The 23,706-nt window shown below is 40.2% G+C and overlaps 1 protein-coding gene across 1 annotated transcript in view; it reads right to left on the bottom strand.

Annotated features, from left to right (window-relative positions):
* KIAA0319 (KIAA0319 ortholog) overlaps window positions 1–23,706 on the bottom strand; it is a 42,680-nt gene that overhangs the window by 3,170 nt on the left and 15,804 nt on the right. Inside the window, exons 3-19 of the mRNA XM_069007973.1 lie at window positions 21,715–21,898; window positions 19,465–19,563; window positions 18,696–18,793; window positions 18,234–18,321; window positions 17,592–17,684; window positions 16,850–16,982; window positions 14,863–15,091; window positions 12,395–12,518; window positions 10,888–11,020; window positions 9,860–10,008; window positions 7,807–7,958; window positions 6,562–6,700; window positions 5,210–5,369; window positions 3,760–3,902; window positions 2,681–2,803; window positions 1,626–1,716; window positions 6–97 (exon numbers count right to left, since the gene is read on the bottom strand). Coding sequence (XP_068864074.1) covers window positions 6–97; window positions 1,626–1,716; window positions 2,681–2,803; window positions 3,760–3,902; window positions 5,210–5,369; window positions 6,562–6,700; window positions 7,807–7,958; window positions 9,860–10,008; window positions 10,888–11,020; window positions 12,395–12,518; window positions 14,863–15,091; window positions 16,850–16,982; window positions 17,592–17,684; window positions 18,234–18,321; window positions 18,696–18,793; window positions 19,465–19,563; window positions 21,715–21,898 — 2,230 coding nt within the window. The remainder of the gene's footprint in view (window positions 1–5; window positions 98–1,625; window positions 1,717–2,680; window positions 2,804–3,759; window positions 3,903–5,209; window positions 5,370–6,561; window positions 6,701–7,806; window positions 7,959–9,859; window positions 10,009–10,887; window positions 11,021–12,394; window positions 12,519–14,862; window positions 15,092–16,849; window positions 16,983–17,591; window positions 17,685–18,233; window positions 18,322–18,695; window positions 18,794–19,464; window positions 19,564–21,714; window positions 21,899–23,706) is intronic.

The raw sequence follows: 23,706 nt of genomic DNA, 5'->3' as shown, positions 1-23,706 counted from the left end.
CTTACCATATTTGGGCCGTAGCTCCATCCTCTCCTGTTCATCTATGTTATCTAGGATGGTGTATTTTGTTTTCTTTCTTATCTTTGTCCTCTTCCTGCTAAAAAGATAGTTACCAAAAAGACATTTAATTCTCACATACACACATAAATCTGCTCCCCCTTCCTTTGCATACACATACCCCTATATACAGAACATCATTGTACTTTCTCACCTCCACTTAAAAATAGTTCCAGTTTGTACCTGAATAAGGCGGCTGTACAATATGGACAAGACAGTATAGTTTATTTGCTCTCTGATATGGAAAGATGAAGAAAGCAAGGCAGACTGATTTGCTCTCCTAAGCCACAGTTTGTTCAATTCCAACACAGTAACTACAGACATGGTCGATGAATATTCATATGCCCCCACAGTTTACAGTGGAGAAGCCACCTTACTGCTCAGCCAGCATTACAGCAACAGCCAGCCTTGGCCTCCCTTCCATGGTCTTCTATAGAGTTCATCTGGCAACTCGAAGTTTTTAAAACCTCCAAATCTCCAGCCAAATCTTGAGTCTACACTGACTTTTTCATGCAGTTTCCACAAGGCAAAGGGAATCTCTTGCTGTTCTGTCCTGTGCAGTAATTCCCTCCTCTTTTCCACATGGATTTGTATCAACCTGCCCTCACTCTCAGACAGAAGCCACATGAGGACAAAGGACAGAAGCAGCTGAACTCATTAAAAATCCCTCAAATAATCATCCAATACACACAAGCCTGTGAGGCTCCACACCACACTGTGGAGGTGGAATGGGACACACTTTACTATTTGAAGTTTTCTACTAACAGCACTGTTCCTTCAACTATAAAAATAAAATTGGTATCGACTCCCACACATCCTTTACATACTGCAAAGACACCCTAGAAAAAGATGAAAATCCAGAAAGATTTTGATGGCATTTTATTTTTGCTAACACCTGAACAAGCTATCTATTTGCTGAGCTGTTTGAGCTGCAGCAAAAACACTTGCTCTACTGACAGAATTTGCAGGGGCTTGTCACTTGAAAGAGAATTTCTTATCAGCTCACTAGGAAAGACTGGAGGGGAGGCAGAGAGGGAAACAACATTCAGTAGTATGAGTGTTCCTGTTTAAGGAAAGAAGAAGCAAGAAGTCTGCATGACTGAGATCACTACAGTACTCCTTGCCTGAAAGCCACATGCAGCCCAGCCACCCACCCTTCCTGTCCGAGGGAGACACGAGACTGGAAGCAGATCCTTTCCCATGGCCTAGAACATTCCTACATCAGTCACCTTCAGGGTGTGCCTTTTTTTCTTAGTATGGAGTACCTGCAGGACTCAGTAGGAGACTGAAGATCTGCAGTATACTCTCAGCATTTTAAGATTAATTATCACTTAATATGAAGGGTACTGCAATATTAACTTTTTGGTTTTCATAATGCAGAAGAGCACAGACACACAAATGGATACTCCTTTTTTCAAAAGAAGTGTGTGTCTACAGAAACAGATATAGGAAGCTCCTCACATGTCCAAAATGAGCTCAGTGGTTTAGTGTTATGGACTGGACTAAAATGTGGTGGTTGTGTGCAATTTTTGCATATACCCCATCAAAAAAACCCACAAATCATGTACCTTTTGCAGCAGAAGATGCAGAACCAGGCAAGCCCTACCACGAGCACAATCAAAATAAAAACAGATACAGTCACATAGAGTATACTCCACTCTGAAAAAAGAAACACAACAGTGCTTTTTAAGGTCATATGAATAGAATAACTTCTGATACAACTCTACTAAAATAACCGATCCTGAGGAATGGGGAATGGCAACAGGAACATAGGAAAACTCAGGACCATCATATTCTTGTAAGAATTTGTAAAAATTTTTAGTCTTTAAGATTAGAAGTGCAAATTAGGAAATTTTTTTCCTCTCAAATACCTTTTACCATCCCAAGATACCTGAAGTCTGTGTGGGAACTGACAGTCCTGCAAAGGGTCACAGTTACCACCTCAGTTATCATTCCCTAACTGAAATAAACAGAGGTATACTCTGGGTCTGGCATTTTAGCAGTGCTTTAGAAGAGGAGCTGATTAGAGGTAGATCCTTTTACTTGCACATTTATATTTATAAATCCAGGAAAACAGGAAAGGATACAGACAGATGTGCAATAAATTTAACTCCGACGTGTATACTCACAGTTGTCAGTGTTACCAGGTTCTAAAGGTCAGTATTGGTCAGTCCAGAACACTGATGTTTCCTTTGCTTAGAACAGATCATACTCCTGGCACAGCAGCATCAGCTGCCCACTCAGAGAAACTGAAATTGCTGCCTCTTTTCCAGCTTTGCAACAGTCCTACTCAAAAGCTTTGCTATGCTTAACATTACTCAACAGCCCCTCCAACTGGCCCCAAATTGTTGCAAAATCTCTTTCCTATTACCAAGCTTTCACACTCTTTTCATCAAATAGTGATTCTCTTTAAAATTTAGGCTACTACTGTCAAGACATAATTTCAGGAAATTATTCAAATATCTTTCTATAGAAAGGTATTGTTGGGCTGGAAAACACAGACTGTTTTAGTCTTCTCTCAGCATCTACCTCCTAAGTATTCCCCGTTCTGAGAACAAATAATCAACAGTCTCACAAGATGACAAGTTACTCTTGAAATACATCCCACAATACCCAAACTCACCACAATTACTCTCTCCATCATTTAGATAACGATGAATCAAGTTTTCCATCCACAGCTGGTAGCAAATGCAGCGCTTTGTTATGGGGTCACAGTGCCCATGTCCAGAGCATTTCAAAAGACAGGCTAAGAACAGAACCAAACATAGGGTCAGTTGTGTAAATGGACAACTTGTCATACATCCTCTTAATGGATGACTAGATTGGTGGCAAAGTGTCTGGTTCATAACACTGTGGTATGTTTTGAAATTCCCTTTCCTTTGGGCTTATGTGTCAAATAGATCTACAGTTTAGCAGACTGCTGGCTGTGAGGAGAAAGAATATAGAGTATATTTATAACAGGACAACAGTCCTTTTCAACCAGTAAACAAAGACTGAATTTACTATACAATCAGTACCTATTTTATCACTGGAGCTTGCTTACTTTGTTTGTATTTGAATTGTTGTGCCCTGATTTTAAATTATGGAGAAGTCATGTCTGTAATACCTACGTATCATAAAGGGTTGACATTACTATTGAATCTTAAAATAAGCTTAGAAGTTCAAGCATCTTTTTGGGCAAAAGAAGGAGTTAATTATAGGAAACCCCAGTGGCCTGTGTACATTGCAAAGATTAGAAGACTAGGTAGCAACATAGCAATCACCTCTTTTGTTTGATACAGGCAGACAAGAACAAGTTAGATTACAAATCTATTTACTGAACTCTAAAAGCCCTGAAGGAAGCAGAGATATGAAACATATCTACGTTATGGCTATATTAAGTTTTGCACATCTTACAAGAAAAGGTAGTATGTAGGGTATCTTTATCCTCATTCCACAGGCCTTCCTGATGCAGACCACATTAGGATGTGCTTTTGCCTGCTGATACAGATGATGTCTTTTAAAAGTAACTCAGACCAGTCTACCTACCACAAATCACGAAGCATTTTAAGTACTGTCCTCAACATAATCTTCTGTAAAGCTACACCCACCAAGCTCGGACACCAGATGGCAGACAGAAGGACTTCATGCAGTGTTTCCAGGTGCTATGTTAGCCAAATGTCTGCAAAGTTCCGAGATGAGCAAGCACAATCCAAAACGTACCAGCTGTGTCAACTCGCAGGACTTTAAAAAGCAAGAAGTCAGCCTTCTGTTTCAAAAGCTGCACGTGCAGAGTCCGTGAAACATCTGATGCTTTGATCACCGTGGCAGGATGCCCGTTCTGCACGTAGAACACAACTGCAGTGCTGCAGAAAGAACAGCTAAGGTCAGGACTGCTGTCACAGATCACTTTTGGCAGGCATTCAGCAATAAAGGCATATAGCCTTTAGTCTTTTTTGTTTCTGGAAAGCCAATGTCACCACTGACAAAGATTAGGGAACTCTCTCAGTGGAGGAGTCAACTGATCTTCATTCTGAGCTGGGAGCACTAGCAGTTCTCTGGCTTCTCAGTTTCAGAGAAGACAGGTGAGGATAACAGCAAATATAATTCCCTCCTTGGTCTTCCTGACTTTTGCTTTAAGAAGTAGGTATACATTTGCTTTATCCACTCTCATGTAGAGCCTGTCAAAAACCACTCTGAAGCAATTTCACTAACTTTAGGAAACTGTATTTAATAGGAGAAAAAGCTCAGAAGCAAAGGACCCAGAGAACTTCATGTGGAAGCCCTCCTGCCCTGTCATCCACAACTTTTAAGTTGGGTGGTGTTGATCTCACCCTGTATCAGACACTTCAGGGAACATTTTGATTTGAAAAGCTCTGACTAAAAATATCATAGCTATAAATACTAGACTTTCCAAACTGTGTTTTTGAATTTTAAGAGGTTTCCCAAGAGCTAAATAAACACCAAAATGGGTTTTAAATTACCAAGTAGTTGACAAGAAGTAATTTAAAACTAACTCATGTCAACAGGTTCTACCAATCATGCTGAGAAGTTTCTCTGGGTACACACAGCCATCTCTAGCACTCTACACCAAGGAGAGGGCGTATTTCTTCTTCACAGTAAAATACCACATTTAAGAGAATCCACTGTGGAGTGTTCTGTGCAAAAAATGGATTTTCACCACCAGTTACATGGGAAAATGTTTATAAAATATTAGAAACATCAAAACCATGGAGAAGAAGTAGGAGAAAAAAGAGGGAATAAAATAGATTTGATCAAATGGAGCTGGAACCTTATTTTGAAATGCAACACATGTTTCACTGTGAGAAAGTCTGTTTATCTTGCTCCATTCAGCATTTGGAAAAAACAGAAGCACTGTATGTAACAAGACACTGAAATACATATGCATGTACTTTCTTTAAAGGAAAAAAAATGTATATAGAAAAATTTGTTTGTTTTTTTTTTTTAAACAAAACACTTCAGTTCTGACCCTCCACAGAGTTTGCTTCATCAATTTTTTACCACAGAAGAAATTCACCTTTTAAAGTGTATTCTGTTGAGAAGTATAGCATTTTTTGTCATCTTAAGAAATATTATTTTGCAACTAATTATGAGCTGTGAGAGAGGCAAAGAAAATCACAAGTCCTTCTGGCACAGCAGGACATCTTTGTACCTTATATCTGAGTAGGCTTGTATCTTCTGAACTTTGATATCTGAATCCAAAACATTCAGCAATACAGCCAGCTGTCTCACCAGAGTGTCCTTCTGCTGCTCACTCAGCTGTCCCACTCCAACCTGCAGGATCAGCTCCACCAGACCACTCCTTTTGGGATCTGACGGAAGAAGAACATGCTATTCCTTCAGAGCCTGGCAGATATTTCCTTACAACATGCACTACTTGAAAGTATTTATTAATACTGTAGTTTTCTGCATAAGACCCATGTCACTGAAAAGCCAACTCTTTCATGTCCTTAGAGAAGTACTTAGCCTATATCATCACATTCTCTCTGAAATAAACATGGTGGGTCCTGAGATAGCAACCCATCTTATCAATACAAATGAAGTACTTCAGGGTGCACTTTCAGCATTTACACACTCCTGTGCAGAAGAGCAATTTCTGTTCCCCTAAATGCTGCCATCTTAAAGTCAGAGGTAAGGACTACATGAGTCCAATTGCCAAGTTCACTGCTAATTATCTGCTACTGACTACCACCCAGGAAAAGGGAGCCAAAGATGGACTTGTATGCAAGCATGCAAGACTGTGAGCAATTCTAAATGAAGATAGTTAATTTGAGAAGTATTAGGTATGTTTACCCTGCCTACCCTTACAAACTGAGGGTTCTGTTAAATAGTACTTGAACTTCTAAAGTGCCTTGCAAACAAAACAAACTTCACAGATATCCCATGAGAATCATAATCCATTTACTATGACTACATTCAACAATAAAGTGAGGAAGAGAAATAAAATCATTGCCCAGGAGCCAGATAAACAAGGTATCTCTAACAGACCAAAGATTTCACACTCCTTTCCTGACACTTCAACTTCCATCCTTTAGCTATTTCACCTGCATTTACAACCCCCTGAAATTCTGTGAGGATTTTTTTTGTCTTTCAGGATTAAAGAAGAAAAACAAAAAAACCCCACAGTTTCAACCATCAAACAGAAGCATTTGTACTTAAATTTAATGGTCAGCTCCTATCTCTTTCTACTGGCCAAACTAATTAACAACCAGAAAAAGAAACAAAAAACCTACAATGAATGAGATGCAGCAAAAGCCTAATGAAAACATTAACCAGTAAGTATAGCTGTTATCTACTTATGGTGACAACTGTAGTAGTTAAGAATCCAGATGTCACCTTTTAATACACTTGGGCCTAGTCAGAGAAAAGTAAGTTAGGAAGATAGAGACCTGTTTGCTCTGTGTTTTAACTTGAGAGATTCTCATCAACATCTAAACAAATAAGTGAAAAGGAGAACGAAGATGTGGTATTCACAACATGTCGATGACCTTTTAATTGTCATACCAGGCCGCACTTCAACAGTTGCTGAATCAACATCTGAGTCTCCCTTAGCATCCGTCACTTTCAAGTGGAAAGTATAGGTTCCTTCCACCAGATTAGTTAACTGCAGTACTGCCTCGTGGTCTGAGCCATGGATCACATCCTGCAAAAACAAGGTCCAGAATAGTTACATCCTCAGAGAAAGATGCAGGTGTCATTATCGAGTCGGCTATCTGGTATGATGGTATGTGTTCTTGCTTTGACTTTTGGGACAAATGTGACCTACCCAGAGTTTATAGCAGAGTAATGAAATTTGGAAGTGACAGTCTGCACACTATGGATATTTTCATTAAAAATACCCCAGAGAGAAGAGCTGACAATCTGAAGAACTCATCTGCATGAAAATCCAAGACAGCTACATTATTATTTTTCAATGTTTTTCCAGTATCCCTAGTTCTGCTGTCTTAACTCCTTATTTCCTCTCCTTGGAGTTTATGTATTTTCAACTATCAACTCTGCCAGCTATATCTAAGCTAAACCTCTTCCATTCTTACACACTCATGTGAATTGCTTCTAGAAGCTTTTTTTATGATTTTGCTTTTTGTCCTCTTCCAGTACTTGCTGATTTGGTGCTATCTTCCTGAGGGCAAAGAGCTGTCCACAACACTTCTTGCAAATAGGGAAAAAAATTATCCCAGTTTTATTAGCTGACAAATAACTGAAGTTTATAATCAGGTATTTCTCCTGTTAGTCCTACCCAGAGAGTAGAATCCACTGCCCTAATGCCCCAGGCTATTCACCATCATCTGTGAGGGAAGGTACCTATGCATCTAATGCCAAACACCATTTTTGCCTTAAAGTTTTACCTCATAGGATACCAGGCAGGATTCCTTAATCTTTATTGGTACTTCTTGCTCTCTCAGACCCTTCCTCCTTTAGAATATCTGCATTTCAGATAATTCTTTTCTCTCAAACACATTACCGTCATATTATCATCAATTACTCTTAAACAGACACAGCTTTATTCTTCTGTCTCGAGTCTTTCCCAACTAAGTCTGCATTGCTGCAGTCCTTAGTTACTGTATTCTCCAGCTGTACTGAAAATATCACCAGCCTCTTGAACCGCAGCATTACAGAGAGCAGGGGAAACAAACCAGAAACAGGCACCACACCTGACAGCATCTTATGGGTCATACCTGCTCTCCCTGCTGCAGTGGTGTTACGTGCATAACAAAAGACAAATTTCGTTACAACCTTCAAGAAACTTACCCCAGCTGCTGGGCTTTGACCGTCCCGAATCCACAAATATGACACAATCCCCTGGTCATCAGCAGACCCCGAGCCATCCAAGGTAACAGAGTTGTTTGGAAGCACTAGAACATGCTTCCCACCAGCATGTGCCCGGGGTGGACTGTTGTTTTCTAGCCACAAAAATAGTGGAGAAGGATTTGCTTTCAAAACGTGAAATGATATGCCATTGCCAATACACCCACACTGCAATTCTTTACCTGATGATTACAGACAATAACAACAGAACCTCATGTCAAAGCTACAGGGAAAGAATGAGTGGGTATACAAAATCTGGCTCTGAGCATATTGCAGTCTAATAAAATCAGAGGTGCACCATAAGGAGAAAGATCTTTTTCAAAAAGCATTGTGGGATATTCTATTTACAGTCTCACAATAACTTAAACATCAGATCTTCTCAGTCAAGCAAAAAGATTTTCTGCCTACTTAGAAACACAGTCCAGCAGGAGATCACCATGCTGGGACCTTTTCATCTGGAAAAATCACTTATTACCCAATAGAAGCTTGTGCAAGATCTTGTATCTTCAAAATGCCTGTATTTAGGCAAAATGCAGTCAGGAAACTTAAGAGTAAGTCTAATTCCCAAATGTTTTTTGCTCACCACTAGCACTGAAACTAAGGCATGCATTGGGCACGTGGTGAAAAAAAGTCAAAGAAACATGAACATGATCTCTTTCCAAAAACCAGACATCACTGATTTTTTTTTAGAATACAACTGGTAAGCCAGGGCTCAAGGAAGCTGTGGGGCTGAGTGAAATACCTCACTGGACACAAATAGTTGGCCCCGGGCAGATCTCAGGGGTGTTGGCTGTAACAGCATAGAGTTGTCTGTGATACAACTGATCTTGTCTCTTCCAAGTAAAATGAGTTGACTAAATTTGGTTATTGGAAAACTGAGTATTTTTAATACTGAACCTGCAACTGTAGACAGAACTTATGTGGCTACGCCTCACAGCACAAACGAGACCATGGACACATTTGGGCAGAGCTGTTGCCATCTATTTCTCACTGAATACTAACTGAAACTCTGAAAAAGTTCAAGCAATGATGCACATGAGTAAAACAAAGTCCAGCTTCTTCTCCAAGATGCACATGGGTCACAGCAATCCCAATCCCAAGTACAAATTGGGAAGAGAATGGATTTGGAGCAGTCAGCATAATGCCACTAAGCCTTAAAGAGAAGGACTTGGGGTGTTGACTGACAAGAAGCTCAGCATGCCCCCTCAATGTGCACTTGCAGTCCAGAAAGACAACTGCACCCTGGGCTTGCTGAAGTCAGCACATCCCTGGGAGGGTCCAAGGCCAGGTTGGATGGGACTTTTGAGCTATCTGGTCTAGTGGAAGGTGTCCCAGCCTATGGCAGGGGTTTGGAACAAGATGATTTTCAAGGTCCTTTCAAAGCCAAACCATTCTATGATTCTATGAGTATCCTGTTGGGAAAAAACCCCAAAAGACATGAAATACCCCATACCACCACAACTCTTTCTCTGTATAATTTAAAAAAACCAAAACCAAAACAAAACAAAAAACCGCGAAACAAAAACAAACCCACCACAACAACACATCACTGAAAAAAAAAATAAAACCAGGTCTTTTAATACTAAATTTTTAAGTGGAAACTGGTTCACTGAGATGTGACTTCTTGGATGTTACCTTAAAATCCACAGTAAAACTGCTTTTCTGCTCAAAGCTTAATTTCAAAGATAAAATTAAAAAAATCTTCTTAATGATGTAGTCATACAATTGTCAAAAATATTATTTTGGAGCACATTTATTACACCTAATTTTGCATATATTGAACACTAAAACAGCTTGCATCAAATGAAATTCATTCTGCCAGTCACTCACAATACTACTCTACTAAAAAAAGAGCAGTTAAGTCTTCCTAAACACATCTGAAATATAACAACAAATATGTTACACCTTTCTGTTCTGATTTCCTTCACATTTGGTCAGTGACTGAATGAACTGTCCAGCTGCCCACCATGCCCTAAGAAGCAGCAGCCAAGCTTACCTTCCTTCACAGTAATGGAGAGCACAGATGCACTGCTCAAGCCCTGCTGGTCTTTCACAGTCAGCCTGAAGCGATAGGTACCAACCTGGAGACCAGTCACAGTTGCTATTGCCTTGTCATCATTTTCCATCTGTACAGAGCTTGGCCCACTGAAACAAAACATCTCACAAAAATCATCACGCCCAGCCAGCCAGACTGTGAGTTCAGCAGCACTGCTCAGGCCTTTGCTTTTGTGTGTTGTAGTTCTACTACTGCTATAAGCACTGTTGGCTAAAGAACTATTTGAGACATGAGTTTAGAGAATTGATTAATACTTTCTTTCAAGACATTAAAAGCACCCAAGAACACATCTCCACCTATGAGAAGAGCAGAAAATATCCCCCAGAACTTCAACCTCACCATGGTTCTATTTCATGGGAGAATGCACATGATATTGCTCTAAGAGCAACTGACAATCTGTACAGGCTGCCAGCAGACCTCTTCTTGTACCAGGTATGACAGCTGCATGAGCTAAAATACCTTGTCCTTTTATTAAGGATCAGTTAGATTTGCACATAAACATGCAATTATAAGCTTTTGTAAAACATTTTCAATCACCATTCAAGAGTCATTTAGTCACCCGTTACTGAAAGTTCAGGCTAAAATGACTGACACTTTACTGTTCAACAAAAAAGTGATTGAAAAATCCTAGTTCTAAGCACTAATGGAAAAACTGTGTGTTACAGGAGGGGGTACCCAAGCCTGCTACTTGCTTTTTAACAGGAGACACAGAAGTTCCTGTAATTTTCTCTTAATTTTATAAAAGTAGGCCTCAAAATGAAACATTGCAAACATAGGTAGAGACTGTCTGAGCTTTTCAAGTTCAACTTAAAATTACTATTTCTTATGCTATTACTACTCAAGTGGGATGGTCCTGAAAGCAGTTCTCTAACAGAGCATCATTCAACACGATTGCATAAGAGGCTCTAGACCAAATCACTTTCACTTTGCTCTCTATTTTACTGGAGATGAGTAAAATCTTTAGATACCTGATATTTTCCCAATGATAGAAGACAATGCCTTGATCATCTTGGCTTTTGCTTCCATCCAGTGTAGTACTTTCTACTGGGAAGGTCAATTCCTTGTCAGGGCCAGCCACTGCTACTGGAGGACTGTTATTTTCTGCAAAATTAGTATTTAGTGTATGACATTTTCTAGGTAGTCACTGGCAAGGCTTGCCCATGAGAGGGAAGATTTTACACAGAATATTTTAATAAAATTGTGATATATTGGTTCAAAAGGTACGAACCACAAGTATGACATGCACAAGCCAGCAGCTGGGAAAAGTCAACTCTGCAACAAGCCAAATCCCACAGTAAGTACTTCCCTTTTTCATAGTCATATCTGAAAGCACAGTCCCAGTCCCAAAAATCTTGCTGCATACTCAGTGCATTACATAAAATGTCACAAAACATGAGTGGTGGGGTATTCTCCTGGTTCCACCTGTCCCCCCCTTTTAAAATCTCCCATACAAATATGATTCTTTGCCCTCAGAGAAGATACTGACCCATTCTGTCTGCTGCTCAAGGCCAGCATGATGCCACTAAGTTAATGTCAAATCAGAGCCTTTGAGAATTTAGTGCAGAAATATATGACCTGTTACTCTGTTTTCAGCCTCTGCTTTTGTGACATGGTAAAACTAACAATGCTACAGTTTTCCTGGGTTTTTATTTACCCTTTGGCTTGACTTTAGCAATAGCATCTTTCTAGCTCCACACTATAATGGGTCTAAAAGGCTCCACCACAATTTATGTTCTTGATTCCTGCAGTGAATGATTGCTGTAAAATTGCCCCAAGAAGGGATCACCTACAAAAGATGTGTATTAAGCAACAACAGGAAGATAAAACATTGCCCCATGATGGAATGTGAGACCTGCACATGGGCAGAAAAGGCCACTGTGGATGTAACAGGCAAACATACTGTGAAAAAAAGAAAAAAAAAGGCATTAAAAAAAATCTTATGAAGCCCAGACCATTTGGGCTTATTCATCATTTGGCTCCCAAACTAAATAAACATGTGAAAGATGCAGCTTTTGAAAAGTCCTTGGCTGACACTTTTCCCTAGGAAACACAATGCAATTCATTTGAGTGAATTCCAATCACACAAGGACTCTTGCAGGAGAATTGCAAAACAATAAGAAAACTGAGCAAAGCACTGATTGATACTCTGAGCAGCTTTCAAAACAGACTCTGTAGGACATTAAACTCAAGAGCTACAATTTGGCTTTTACAAGCACACTCAAACAGATTTCTGTTGCCTTACATAAGCAGGCTGGTGTGAACCCTCAGGATCACCACCTGAATTGTGTATGATTCTACACTTGACTGCCTGCTTTGAAAGGAAATGGAGGTGGACAAGTCCTTGATCCAGGGGTACCAGGCATTCAAGCTGCCATGTCAGTGGTGCAATGTGGGGAGAGGAGGTGTTGGAGAACAGCACCAAGGCACCAGGCTGGGCCAGCCCTGAGGGACCCAGACATGCCTGCACTGACTTACCAGGCTGCACAATCAGTGTGACCTCGGCTGTGGAGCGCTGGCGTGCAGAGTCTGTCACAGTCAGCTGGAACGTGTAATCTCCTTCCTGCATTGCAGAGAGCTGCAGGTACGGCGTCCGCACCCCCTTCGCAGCATCCGTAAGGACAGAGCACGAGACAGAACAGAAATGGTTGTGGGTAATGCAAGGTCTTACAGAGCAAATGTAAGAGATAAGAAATGTTTAAATTCATGAATACAATGTTTGAGCAAGGAGTTTATGCACTTTGCAGATAAAGAGAAGGCTTAAAATCTGGTGCACAGACAGAAGTAATGTGTTCACTATTGCAAATATTCACTGTTCCTACCAACCCGGAGAAATATATCTATAAGCAATAAATCCTAATCTCTTCTGTTGGTATAACCACTGCATTATTTCTCCACAACATAATTGTGAAATACATGGAACATTACCATTCTCAATCAGGAAATTAAACACTGATGAAAATTCCTACAGCTTATTCCATTTCCTTAGGGATATTTTAAAAACAAACACCATGACATCCTTTAGTACTTATAAAAACTGTTAAATGCAAAACCAAGCTTGACTTGAAGCCAGGTAGACAGGGTTATGGAAAAAAAAAAAACCATATTAAACAAGACAGATCTGTCCTGAGTTTACTCTTCCAGCAGTATTTGCTGATACCTGTAGAAGCTCATTAAATGACTGAGCGCAGCTATAGGTCCTTTTGCTAATAAAATGAACATTTGTGGCATCTCTCATATGAGGAATACCAAATCATAATGCAATTAGGTTTGGCTTTTTTTTTGGGATAAAGATGATAATAAGAACAAAGGGACTTGATAAGCAATTACCTAACCAGAAGAGGTACTTGTTACATTGCACTCTAACAGTGGATATCATATAACACACCACAGACCAGTATCCTCCGGAGTGGTCCAGAGAAGGGACACAAAGATGGATCAGAGGGTTGGAGCACCTCTCCAAAAAAAGGCTGAGAAAGTTGGGGTTGTTCAGCCTGAAGAAGAGAAGGCTCTGGGCAGACCTCATTGAAGTCTTCCAGTATACCTAAATGGGGCTTATAAAAGGAGAGAGAGGGACTTTGTATATGGGCAGATGGTGACAAGACAAGAAGGAATAGCTTCAAACTGAAAGAGAGCAGGGTTATATTAGATATTAGAAGAAATTATTTACTCAGAAGTGGTGAAGCACTGGCACAGGTTGCCCAGAGAAGCTGTGGATGCCCCATGCCTGGAAGAGTCAAGGCCAGATTGGATGGGGCCCTGAATAACCTGGTCTAGTGAGTGACATCCCTGCCCGTGGCAGGGTGTTGGAACAAGATGATCTTCAATGTCCCTTCCAACCCAAACCATTCTATGATTCTGTGATCCTCAGCTTCAAGCACATGAAGAAGATTACTAGTCTGTTGAAAAGAAACCGTAACATGCACTTGCACTTCCATATTAAACACCCAATGAATCCATTGGATATGTTAAGCTGTCATTCCTTTCCTTCAGAAAGGTTGTTTTAAGATTGAATGGCTCTCAAAAACTACAAGTTCAGTTTGTTTAGGTGCTTTTGGAAAGTTTTTGTCTTGGTGAATGATCAGAAATAAGTCATTATGCTTTAAGTCCTTCTATAATTCTTAAATTTCCTCTACAATGTAGGCTTGCATTAATAATATTATTCCTTTCCTAAACAGATCTACAGAACAATCTCTTTCCAGTTCTGAAGGTCTAAAGCATTTGCCAACCTGGCAGAAATCATCTCTTATAAAAAATGGCTTCTGAGTTCCAGCTGGCTTCATTACATTAATTATCTCAACAGCCTACAGAGCTGTAAGAATCTTCAACTTATCGGATGCAAGTCCAATGAAAATATTTATTAACTTCTCAGATTAAAAAAAACCCCAAAACAACAACAAAAACAGTCATAAAAATAAGAGAATAACTTCTGTAAGGCTTCACTGGAAACTCAGTTTTAGTGAGCATAAAAACCCACCACAGAGCACGGCTGCATAAACAGTGCCAAAAGGTCTTGTCATCTTTCACTCAGAAAATTAAGTTTCTATTTGAGTTCTACTCTCTCCAGGAGAAAGTGTTTCAAGAAAACTCTGACTATCCCCACATTCTCCTATAACCAGTTTTCACTCTGCCCAGAGCCTCAGAAGATGGGAGCCTGTGAAACAGCCTCTAAGGTTCAAGGACAGAAAACGTGAACTTGAAGTCTTTCCAAACCACCAGGGAACAAGCAAGTTTGTTTGGCCCCAAAGAATGAAAAAAATTATGAAAAGGAATTAAAACTAGTATCTAAAATAAGAGCTGAATACATGTGAGAGAAAAACAAAAACAGAATAACATCACTCTAGGCATTTCAGTGCTTCTGAGCAGTTACTTAGGTATGTGTTTGCTCATGTTAGAGGCAAAGGTAAAAGATCTTTTCAATCCTATGCAAGGAGAAATACACATACCTGCATTGCTACAACCTTGCCTTTGCTTTTGGGACTGAGCGACCACTCATAGCTGACAATTTCATGGTCATCACTGCTCTGATTTCCATTCAGTGTGATGAAGTTCTGGGGCAAAGTGACTGCCTGATTAGGTCCTGCATTAGCAATAGGTGGGTAATCCACTGGCTTGTTGACAGTCAGGGATGCAATGGTGGAGTTGGCTGCTCCATCTGAATCAATCACTGTGAGTCTACAACAGGAAAAACAGTATCTGTTAAGATGGACTTCTGCCAACTTCTAAATTGAAATATTAATCTTTTTCTGGCACTTTTTCAAACACCACCTAAACAAGAGGCACTGATTATATGATATGAACTTCTGCTTCAGACACACATATCCCTCAACTAAGGTAGGAAAGAAATTCAGAAAACTGTTTACAAACACAACTTTCAACCTTTAAGAAAAACAAAAAAAAGCCTAGTTATTCTGGATCCCAGATTAAACCCTTTACCTGCTGTCAATAGCAACTGCTCCATTCACTGCAAACTCTTTTAGAAAGGTACTTGGTAAAAAAAAGGGATTTTATTCATCCCTTATAGTGAAATAGTCCCTGTCAACATCTGCATCTAAAACTACACTGGATATTCAGAACCTCTGCTTATAGAATTGCAACAGATCATGGCACACTATTACTAATTTTAATGGTGCATTTAATCAATGTCAAGTCACAAAACTAAAAATGTACAGTGTTTTTAAAAAGCCAGACATTACTGCCTCTCAGAAATACAAAATCATCTTAAAAAGAGACTGCTGCAGGCACTTCAAAGGAATGACAGCTGCCCTCTGCAGTGTTGTAACCAACTAATCTCTAATCCACCTCTGCTGTGAAAACTGCATACAGCTGACCACATGGAAGAGAACCTGAGCAGGAACAAAACTAGTGTTCATTACCTCAGACATTACGGAACACATATATTTTGCAATGGGTGCACATCCATGCATATCACGGGCACTGGATTTTTTTGACCAGCTAATTTCTTGTAATCTTCAACACACTGCTCTACTGTTCAGGTAAATCAGCCTCCCCCAAAGGTGAAGAGATATAACAACTGACTTCCTAATTCCCTAGGGTTTGGAACACACTTAGAAGCATTGCTTGTAAGTGAAATCTGCCCCTTTTAATATGGAAAAAAAATTAACACTCATTTCTGCTACTGTATGAAATGGAACAACTCCAGATAAAGAACACAGAATTAAAGTGGAAGCTGTAGGACTTCTGGTGAAGCTTATGCAAAGCACCACAGTTAATGGCTATGTATGCTGGCTTCAACATTCTGCTGATGCTACACTGATACATAATATATTGGCTGGTAGCCAACCCACTGGCAGCCAAAGAACCCAAGCTGGGTCAGTGGGAAGTCTGCCTCTATGCAGACTGGGCTTTAGTAAGTTCAGAAAAAAGGGACTGATTTTTACTAGAGCACCCAGAACCACGAACATTGCTTCCATTGTCTAGGTAAATCCCAGATTCAGCAATACATAAATGGAGGAAACCAGTAGCAAGGCAAACTCTTTTATAAAGAACAGAACGACTCTTAGTAAAATCAGCATAAAACAATGCCTTGTGAGGATCAGTCTGCCAATATTATTCTGTCTGCCACCACCCTTCAGAGGATGACTTTCACAGCCTGACTGCATAGTTTCATTCAGGCCACTAGCCAACTGCTAAGCTGAGAAAAAAAAATAGTCTGTCACAGTTATTGCTGGAAGTGGGGATGTATTTAATTTACAATACCTTCTTTTCTGTAATTTTGTGTTGTAAAGGATCACTGCAAGCACTTTTTAATAAAACTGCTCCATATGTCTCTCTACTGTGCAAAATGAAGAGTAACAGTATGCAGATGAAAAATTAAGTTTTTTGTTTGAGGAGATACACGTGAGCACTGAAAGAAACAAACATTTAGCTGATATTACAGATAAGCCCCCAAGAAAATCATCATGCAGGTACCTGAAGGTGTAGTTTCCAGGAACAAGGTTAGACAAGTGCAAGACAGGTGTGTCAGCAGATGCCTTCTGCTCTCGTAAGGGACCTTTAATTTCCTCCCAGTGGTAACTCACTATCTTCACATCATCTATGCTTTCTACATTCATTAAAGAAAAACATATCACTTTCTTGTAGCAATTGTTGGAATGAATACTTGAGTCATTCATACACTCATTCCTAACTGGTTTTCTACAACTGTCTCTTCAAATATAGCTAAATGAGCTTCATGAACCACAGATTCCAAGTTACCTTTGGTATGATTTATCTAAACAATTCTTCACACACATGAATTAAAAAAAAAAAGTCAGTCTCAGACTCTGCACATTCCAACTTGTCTGCACTTAGTAATTATGGATGTAATTACACCTCATCACACCCTATCTGACAGCTCTCTACTATGGCCCCAGCTGTACAGGCACAGAGGCTCTCTGGGCACGACAGGAGGAAGCTGCAAGAGTAGCTGCTGTCTGGGTGCAGCAGTCTCTGACACACTGCATCTCAATCTCCAAGTGCAAGGTTGCATTTTATAATTTTTTAATTCAGTAAAATAATTTATAACTTGACACATATCCCCAAAATAAATCACTATTCAGGGAACTTCTGAGAAGAGTGAGAAAAAGAAATTTCACTTGTAATTGACAAACAATAATGTTGTAACTGTGTATTAAAAATATAGTACATAAGCACAGGATGGTCCAGTACATACGACTGCCATCGATGAAGGTAGTAGTTGTAGGCAAGGAAACTTCTTGCACTTTGGGTGAAGCAACAGCAACAGGTGGCTGGTTAATTCTGACTCCTGTGAGAAAGATAGGAGGAGAAGAAAAAAAGAAGAAGAAAAAAATATTAGTGAAAGCCCAGGTAAAACTAATGTTAAGTCTACAGATCAATAGTTCCCTAGATTAAATCTAGGACACACAGCTTTGCAGCATCTGCTGTCCTTTTTGGACAAGGCAAAGAACAGGTTACTGATGAGCACTGTGCTGACACAGCAGTGTTCCACTGCAATGCTCCTACATGGTGTTATTCAGATCAGAGCCGTGCACTGTAGCCTGCAGACAGAGCGGGATCAGCACGATTGCTGTCCCTAGCTGGAGAACAGGACCAGGAAAGGTGGCATGATGCTATCAGGCTTTGCCTGAGGAAGGGGAAGACTAGAGAGCACTTAAGCACAGTGAGCAAGACCCTTAGCTCTACTTCCTTAAAACCCCTGATAGACACCAAGATATGAAACATGTCGGCATGACTGGACTGCCAGACATCCTTGACAAACAGTAACTGAGAGACTGTTTGATAAGAATGCTGTACTTGTGTTGAAGAAATTAATTATATCAGCCAACTGATTTACCTGGTTTGACTGTGACATTTACAAAACCTTCACCAAAGGCATTTTCACCAGAAACTGTCACTTTGAAGGCATAAAGTCCCACTGACAACTGAGATAAACACAGAACAAACAGGGTTACATGTTGAATTATACAAAAGAAGTATGCTTAAATCTGACAATAACAGAATAAATCTGGATGTCTGAATCCTCAAGCTACTTTTATAAACACATACATAAAAGACCACTAGTCACTGCCTGGAAGTGTGAAATATGAAGCAAACACCAAGGATTTTTACTCTATCTTAGAAAATTATCAGAGCACTTTAAGACACTGGCATAAATTTGATGACACAAGCAAGTGAAGAGACTCAGGATGGCTTGAAGCCATTTGAACTCCTTGAATCAAGGTTCCCTTCCCCACAGGTTATAATTCTGTGAAAGAACCACACAAACATAATGAGCCTGAGCTTACAGCTCACTTACATGAGAGAGCTTCAAAGTCTGGCTGTGCCTGTGCTCCATTTCCCCACTATAGTCAGCAGGGTGACTGATTAAGCTCCACTCATAGGTGTAGGCTGTTTCTAAGAGCAATAACACAGTGTAAAAACAATCAGTTTTGCATTCAAGATAAGCCCAGACAACAAAGAAATCAAGTTCACCACTCATCAGATAAAATGCTACAGTATGAAATCATGACTGCTACTGTTTAAACCTGTAAAATTAAGCAGTATGACCACATGTTAAACTCTCAGTGTGCTGCAACTTGGTAAAGCAGCAAGGATGTAATGGACTTCACAAATAATTGACTTCTTCACAAAAACCAGCTTCATGTGAAGCTGATGTGTTTTACGTAGCTACTTACAAAACAACTTTTATTTGCTTCTGCAATTCAGAAGCTGGCAGTTTTAACGCAAATGTTGCATTCAAAACCTACTTCCCCCACCTCCCCTGAGCTTTACAGCAAAATGCTATAAACTAGGCCACGTCATCTTTTGGTAGAAATTACGGGCTTTCTATTGAACCATTTGGCTAATAAGTTCAGGTTCTGAAAGTAAAAGACACTTAAAAAAAGTCATCTTTAAAATACAACAGAGGAAATTCTCTCTGTAGTTACAGCCCCAAAAGAGGCAGTATCAGAAATGAGGAAAATGGTTTTATCCTAAGTGGTGTATGTTCACATAACTCAGAACTTGTCTGCATTTACAGGTTGGTAGTGTGTGCATCTCCTTGTGTACCAAGGCATTCAACTCACCTGTAGATGGTGGTGGGACAGCAAAGGCATTCAGTTCAACCTCATTTTTGGGTAGCATCACTTGTATGTTATCTCCAGCAGACACGGTAAGTTCTTTAACTGCATGTAAGACAGGATGAGTACACTATGTTATAACAGATGGAACTGATATAAATTTAGTATCTTCAAATATGATTTGCAATGGATTAAGTAAAATTTGACAAGTACTCTACAAGAGAACAGGCAATGAAAATTAATAAAAAAATTCCTTAATGCATTATAAAATAATTATGTATTTAATCCTGGCTGTGATTCCCTCACCTTTTACCAAACCAAAGTTGTTTTTTTTTTCTTCCCCAGCTATGAAGTGTCATTTTCCCTACTTTTGTTTTAGAGAAAAGCATTCTCATTATTCCTTTATATCAGAGGTAACAATGCTCTGCATAAAGAATTATGTATTTTTCTCAGTAATTAAAAGTGCAGGAATTAAAAAAATGCAGAAGACAAAAAAGCATACTAGAACTTTCATATCACACTTTCACCAAGAAGTACTACTTCTATGTTTGTGTGGCACTTGTAAGGCAAGTTCCACTGTCCATCTTGTGCTCCTTTTAAAAAATCCACTTGCACGCAGGGCAAATGGTTATTTCTCATCTGAAATGCACATTCAATCCACTTGCTGTCCAGTTCTCTTCTGTGAAAAATGTTTTCTCTTTCAAAAAATGCTAAAATACACAAATACAGCCTCCAGCAGAAACACACCAAAGCACAACTTAGGGAAAGTTCTCTTAGTCCTGTATTTCAAATGTTTTAAATGTCTTTCTTTCAATATTGGGAAACCACAGAACAAAGTTCTCCAAAGGCAACATTCACTAGTATCTAAATGTCCAACTCAGAAGAGATGCCAAAGAAGTTACTCAGCAGTGGCAGCTGATGGGTCTAAAAATGTATGAAGACATTGACAGCACACTTTCTGTCACTGCTACCTAAATTCACCTAAGGCTTCACAATTGATCATGGGAGTTGCCCTAGACACCTGTGGAGCAAACGTTTGCACTTGGACCTCCACATGAGATGATAACAAAATAGCTAGAAGAGGGTGATGGCCAAAGGAGAGAAGGAGGGACTGGCACTGAGACTTTCTAGACAGTGTGGCTGAGAACACACAAACTTTAGGCAATCCTTGTATAAAGCAGTACTTAAAGTGAGATTCATCACAACCTTCCCTTCAGCTTCTTATTCCAAACTCTTTTTTGGGCCCTCTTCAACCTCCTCCTGTGAAGGAGGAGGAGGAAGAGCTGCCTAGTCAACAGTCAATGGTAATGATGATCCATTGCCTTGGAGAGGAATCTCTTGTAGCTCATCTCTTCCTGTTACCTTCTATTGCTATCCTCGCTGGCAGGTTGCATTTTGGTAGAGGGTGTCAAGAATGTCTCAAACCAGACTTTCTCCACCAGGAAGCAAAGGGCTTAGCTCTCCATATCCCTCAGCACATCAGGAGTGCAGAAAAACATGCACCTGTGCTTCTCTGCTTCTCATGGCCTTTCTAACCATTTGTCAGTGTGTGCAGGGAGGTAGGAAACTCAGCAGGAGAAAGATGATACATGAACATACATACAGAATTTAACCCAACTATAGAGGGCATGATGGTTAAAAGTCCTTTTCAAAATAAAACCTTTTGTTCCGCGGCTGTAAGTGTGATAAGCTTCCCCACAGTTTTGAAATTAGAGCAAAACTTTGTTTTCCCAGGATTTGGAGGCTGTGTTCTCCCCTGTTAAGGGCTGAGCTTCTTCACGTCCCACTTATGTTGCTGCATGGTATCTGGTAACTATGGATAGGCTTCTACGGCAGTTTCTGAGAGGGAACAAGGTTCTGAACAGTCACACCAAAAATAACAATATGGCTAGAAGAGACTATTCTGAAACCTCAGAAAACCTCAGGTATTGCTCACCAAGTTAAAAAAAAAACAACCTAAATAATTTAAAACAGGCTCTTGAACTCTGCTTTTTACTTTGCCGTATTTGCTTGAGTTGTCATTTCCCATTACTGGTGGACTTGGTCAGAGTTTTGCCTCAGAAGGAACTGGCTAAAGGGTCAGGAGTTTGCAGTGTTACTGTAGGTCTACAGATTTAAAGTGGGATTATGTAACATTTGGATAAAGAATGAGTTCTTTCTAATAGCAGGTTGGAAATCTGACAGTAAGAAAGCCATCCCCACCCTCTGTCCAACCTGCAGGTACCCCTCAGATCCCCAGCTATGTGGAAACATTACCTGGTTTAGCAGCCGTAGCAGGTGGTGTGAACTGCTGCATGGGCTCAGATGGTGCAGTATTAGGTGGAAGTAGCATGATCCCACCTTCAGTGGCATTCTCTGGGGCCACTGTGGGAATCTGGGTTTTCTCTGGCATGCCTGGGGAGAAATCCAGTTTATCTGAAGAAGAGGAAGGTGTAGCAGCCTGAAAAAAGGAATTATAGGAAAGAGTTGTTGTGAGACATTTTTCACATTTCTAGATTTAGAGGTGTGCTGTTTTTTAATAGCACATAGGATGACCCCTGTGATTTATGTTACTAGGAGATTTTATTCATGTACAGAATACCTATCAAACAAGGACTGCTTTTCTTCCAAACACGCTTTGTAAGAAATGCTAATAATTTTCCAAGTTTCAGATGCAGAACAGTGTAAGCTACAGTCATGAGGTAACCTGGAACACAACTAAGGCTACCAGTTCTCAAAATATTAAAAAAATCAGGGTGACAGGTCTAAACACAGTCATAAACCTTGAAAAGCCAATGTCAGAAAGTGTGTGTGGCATTATTGTCTTTCTGCCATACACAAATATAACAGAATCATTGCTTCTTATGACGTCTGCTCAGTACACCACTAGGGCATGCCTTTTTATCTCCGCAACTGTAATAGAACACCCTACATGTCTCTGCTTCAGGTATCAAGCAACACTGCCTCACCTTGTTAGTAAATCAGAACTGCAGTAAAGGACATGGCAAGTGTGGCACAAATAACTCAGCACTGGGTTAATCTTGCCTTTCAACAACACATTACCCTCAATGGACCAGCAGGTTTTCCTTAATATTCTCAAGACTTATTTCTGATCTAATAATTAGGGAAAAGCATTTTTCCAATTATGGCTACCATGTGTGGCACATGAAGACGCAGCAAAATACTCTTATTTGTACATTTTCTATTAACGGAAGAAAAGGATTATGAAGGTTGGCAAAATGTTCTTATATCACAAACAGCTGAGGTGGAAAGACACCTTTGGAGATAGCCCAGTTCAGCCCCTGCCCTCGAAGCAGGATCAGCTACAGCAGGCTGCTCAAGACCAAGTTCAGTCTGGTTATGAGTATCTCCAAGGACAAAGAATCCACCTCTCTGGAAAACCTATTTCAGCGTTTAGCCATCCTCACAGGAAAAAAGATGGGGTTTAGTGCTTAAATAAAATTCCTTGTCTTTGATTTTGTGTCCATTGTATCTTGTCCTGCCACTGAACAGCACTGAGAAGAGCCTGGCTCCATCTTCTTCACACCTGTCAGTTATTCATACACATTTGTAAGACCCCCTGAATCCTCTCTGCTCAAGGCTGAACAGTCCCAACTCTCTACTTCTCTTTGCATTTCAGGTGTCTACTTTCACTTTGCGGTTTGCCTCCCTAGGAAATAAGGGCAACTCTGCCTTATGGACAGGAGGAAAAGCTTCCTGTGCAGCTGGGAATGTGAAATGCCAGGGACTGTTCCTTCCCAGCCTGAGAGGAAACAGACAGCATGGAAGTCATCTGCAACTCCATCTCTGCCTTCAGCAAAGGACAGAGAGAAAAGATCCCTATGTAGTGTCAGGGATTGCCACTGCCCACCCTTGAGGATGCCAAGGACCACACCAAGAGCTGCACCTTTGGGTGAGTCCATAACACAGACAATGCAAGCACCTTTGTGGTCACACCTCCAGCCCTGCTCCATATGCAGACAGTAAGAACTGAGCAGCTGGGACACTGATAGCAGGATCAGGGACTGCAGCTCCCCTAAAGCAATGCCTTCAGGAATCTCACCTTTGACAACTTCACGTACAGCAAGAGCCTCGAGCCCATCCTGCTTTGTATCTTGACAAAAGATCTCTCCTACAGACAGGTCTCCTTTACATACTCACTCCACCCCACATCTTTACAAAAGATATTTTTCCTCACATGTGGGCAAACCACAGAATTCTTTCGCTTTCCAGATTTGAGGGATTTGAGCTCTACTTTCCTGAGCTTCC

This window comes from Aphelocoma coerulescens, chromosome 2 (assembly GCF_041296385.1).
Source record: "Aphelocoma coerulescens isolate FSJ_1873_10779 chromosome 2, UR_Acoe_1.0, whole genome shotgun sequence".
Classification (NCBI taxonomy): Eukaryota; Metazoa; Chordata; class Aves; order Passeriformes; family Corvidae; genus Aphelocoma; species Aphelocoma coerulescens.
This window is presented reverse-complemented; position numbering and strand designations above follow the sequence as displayed.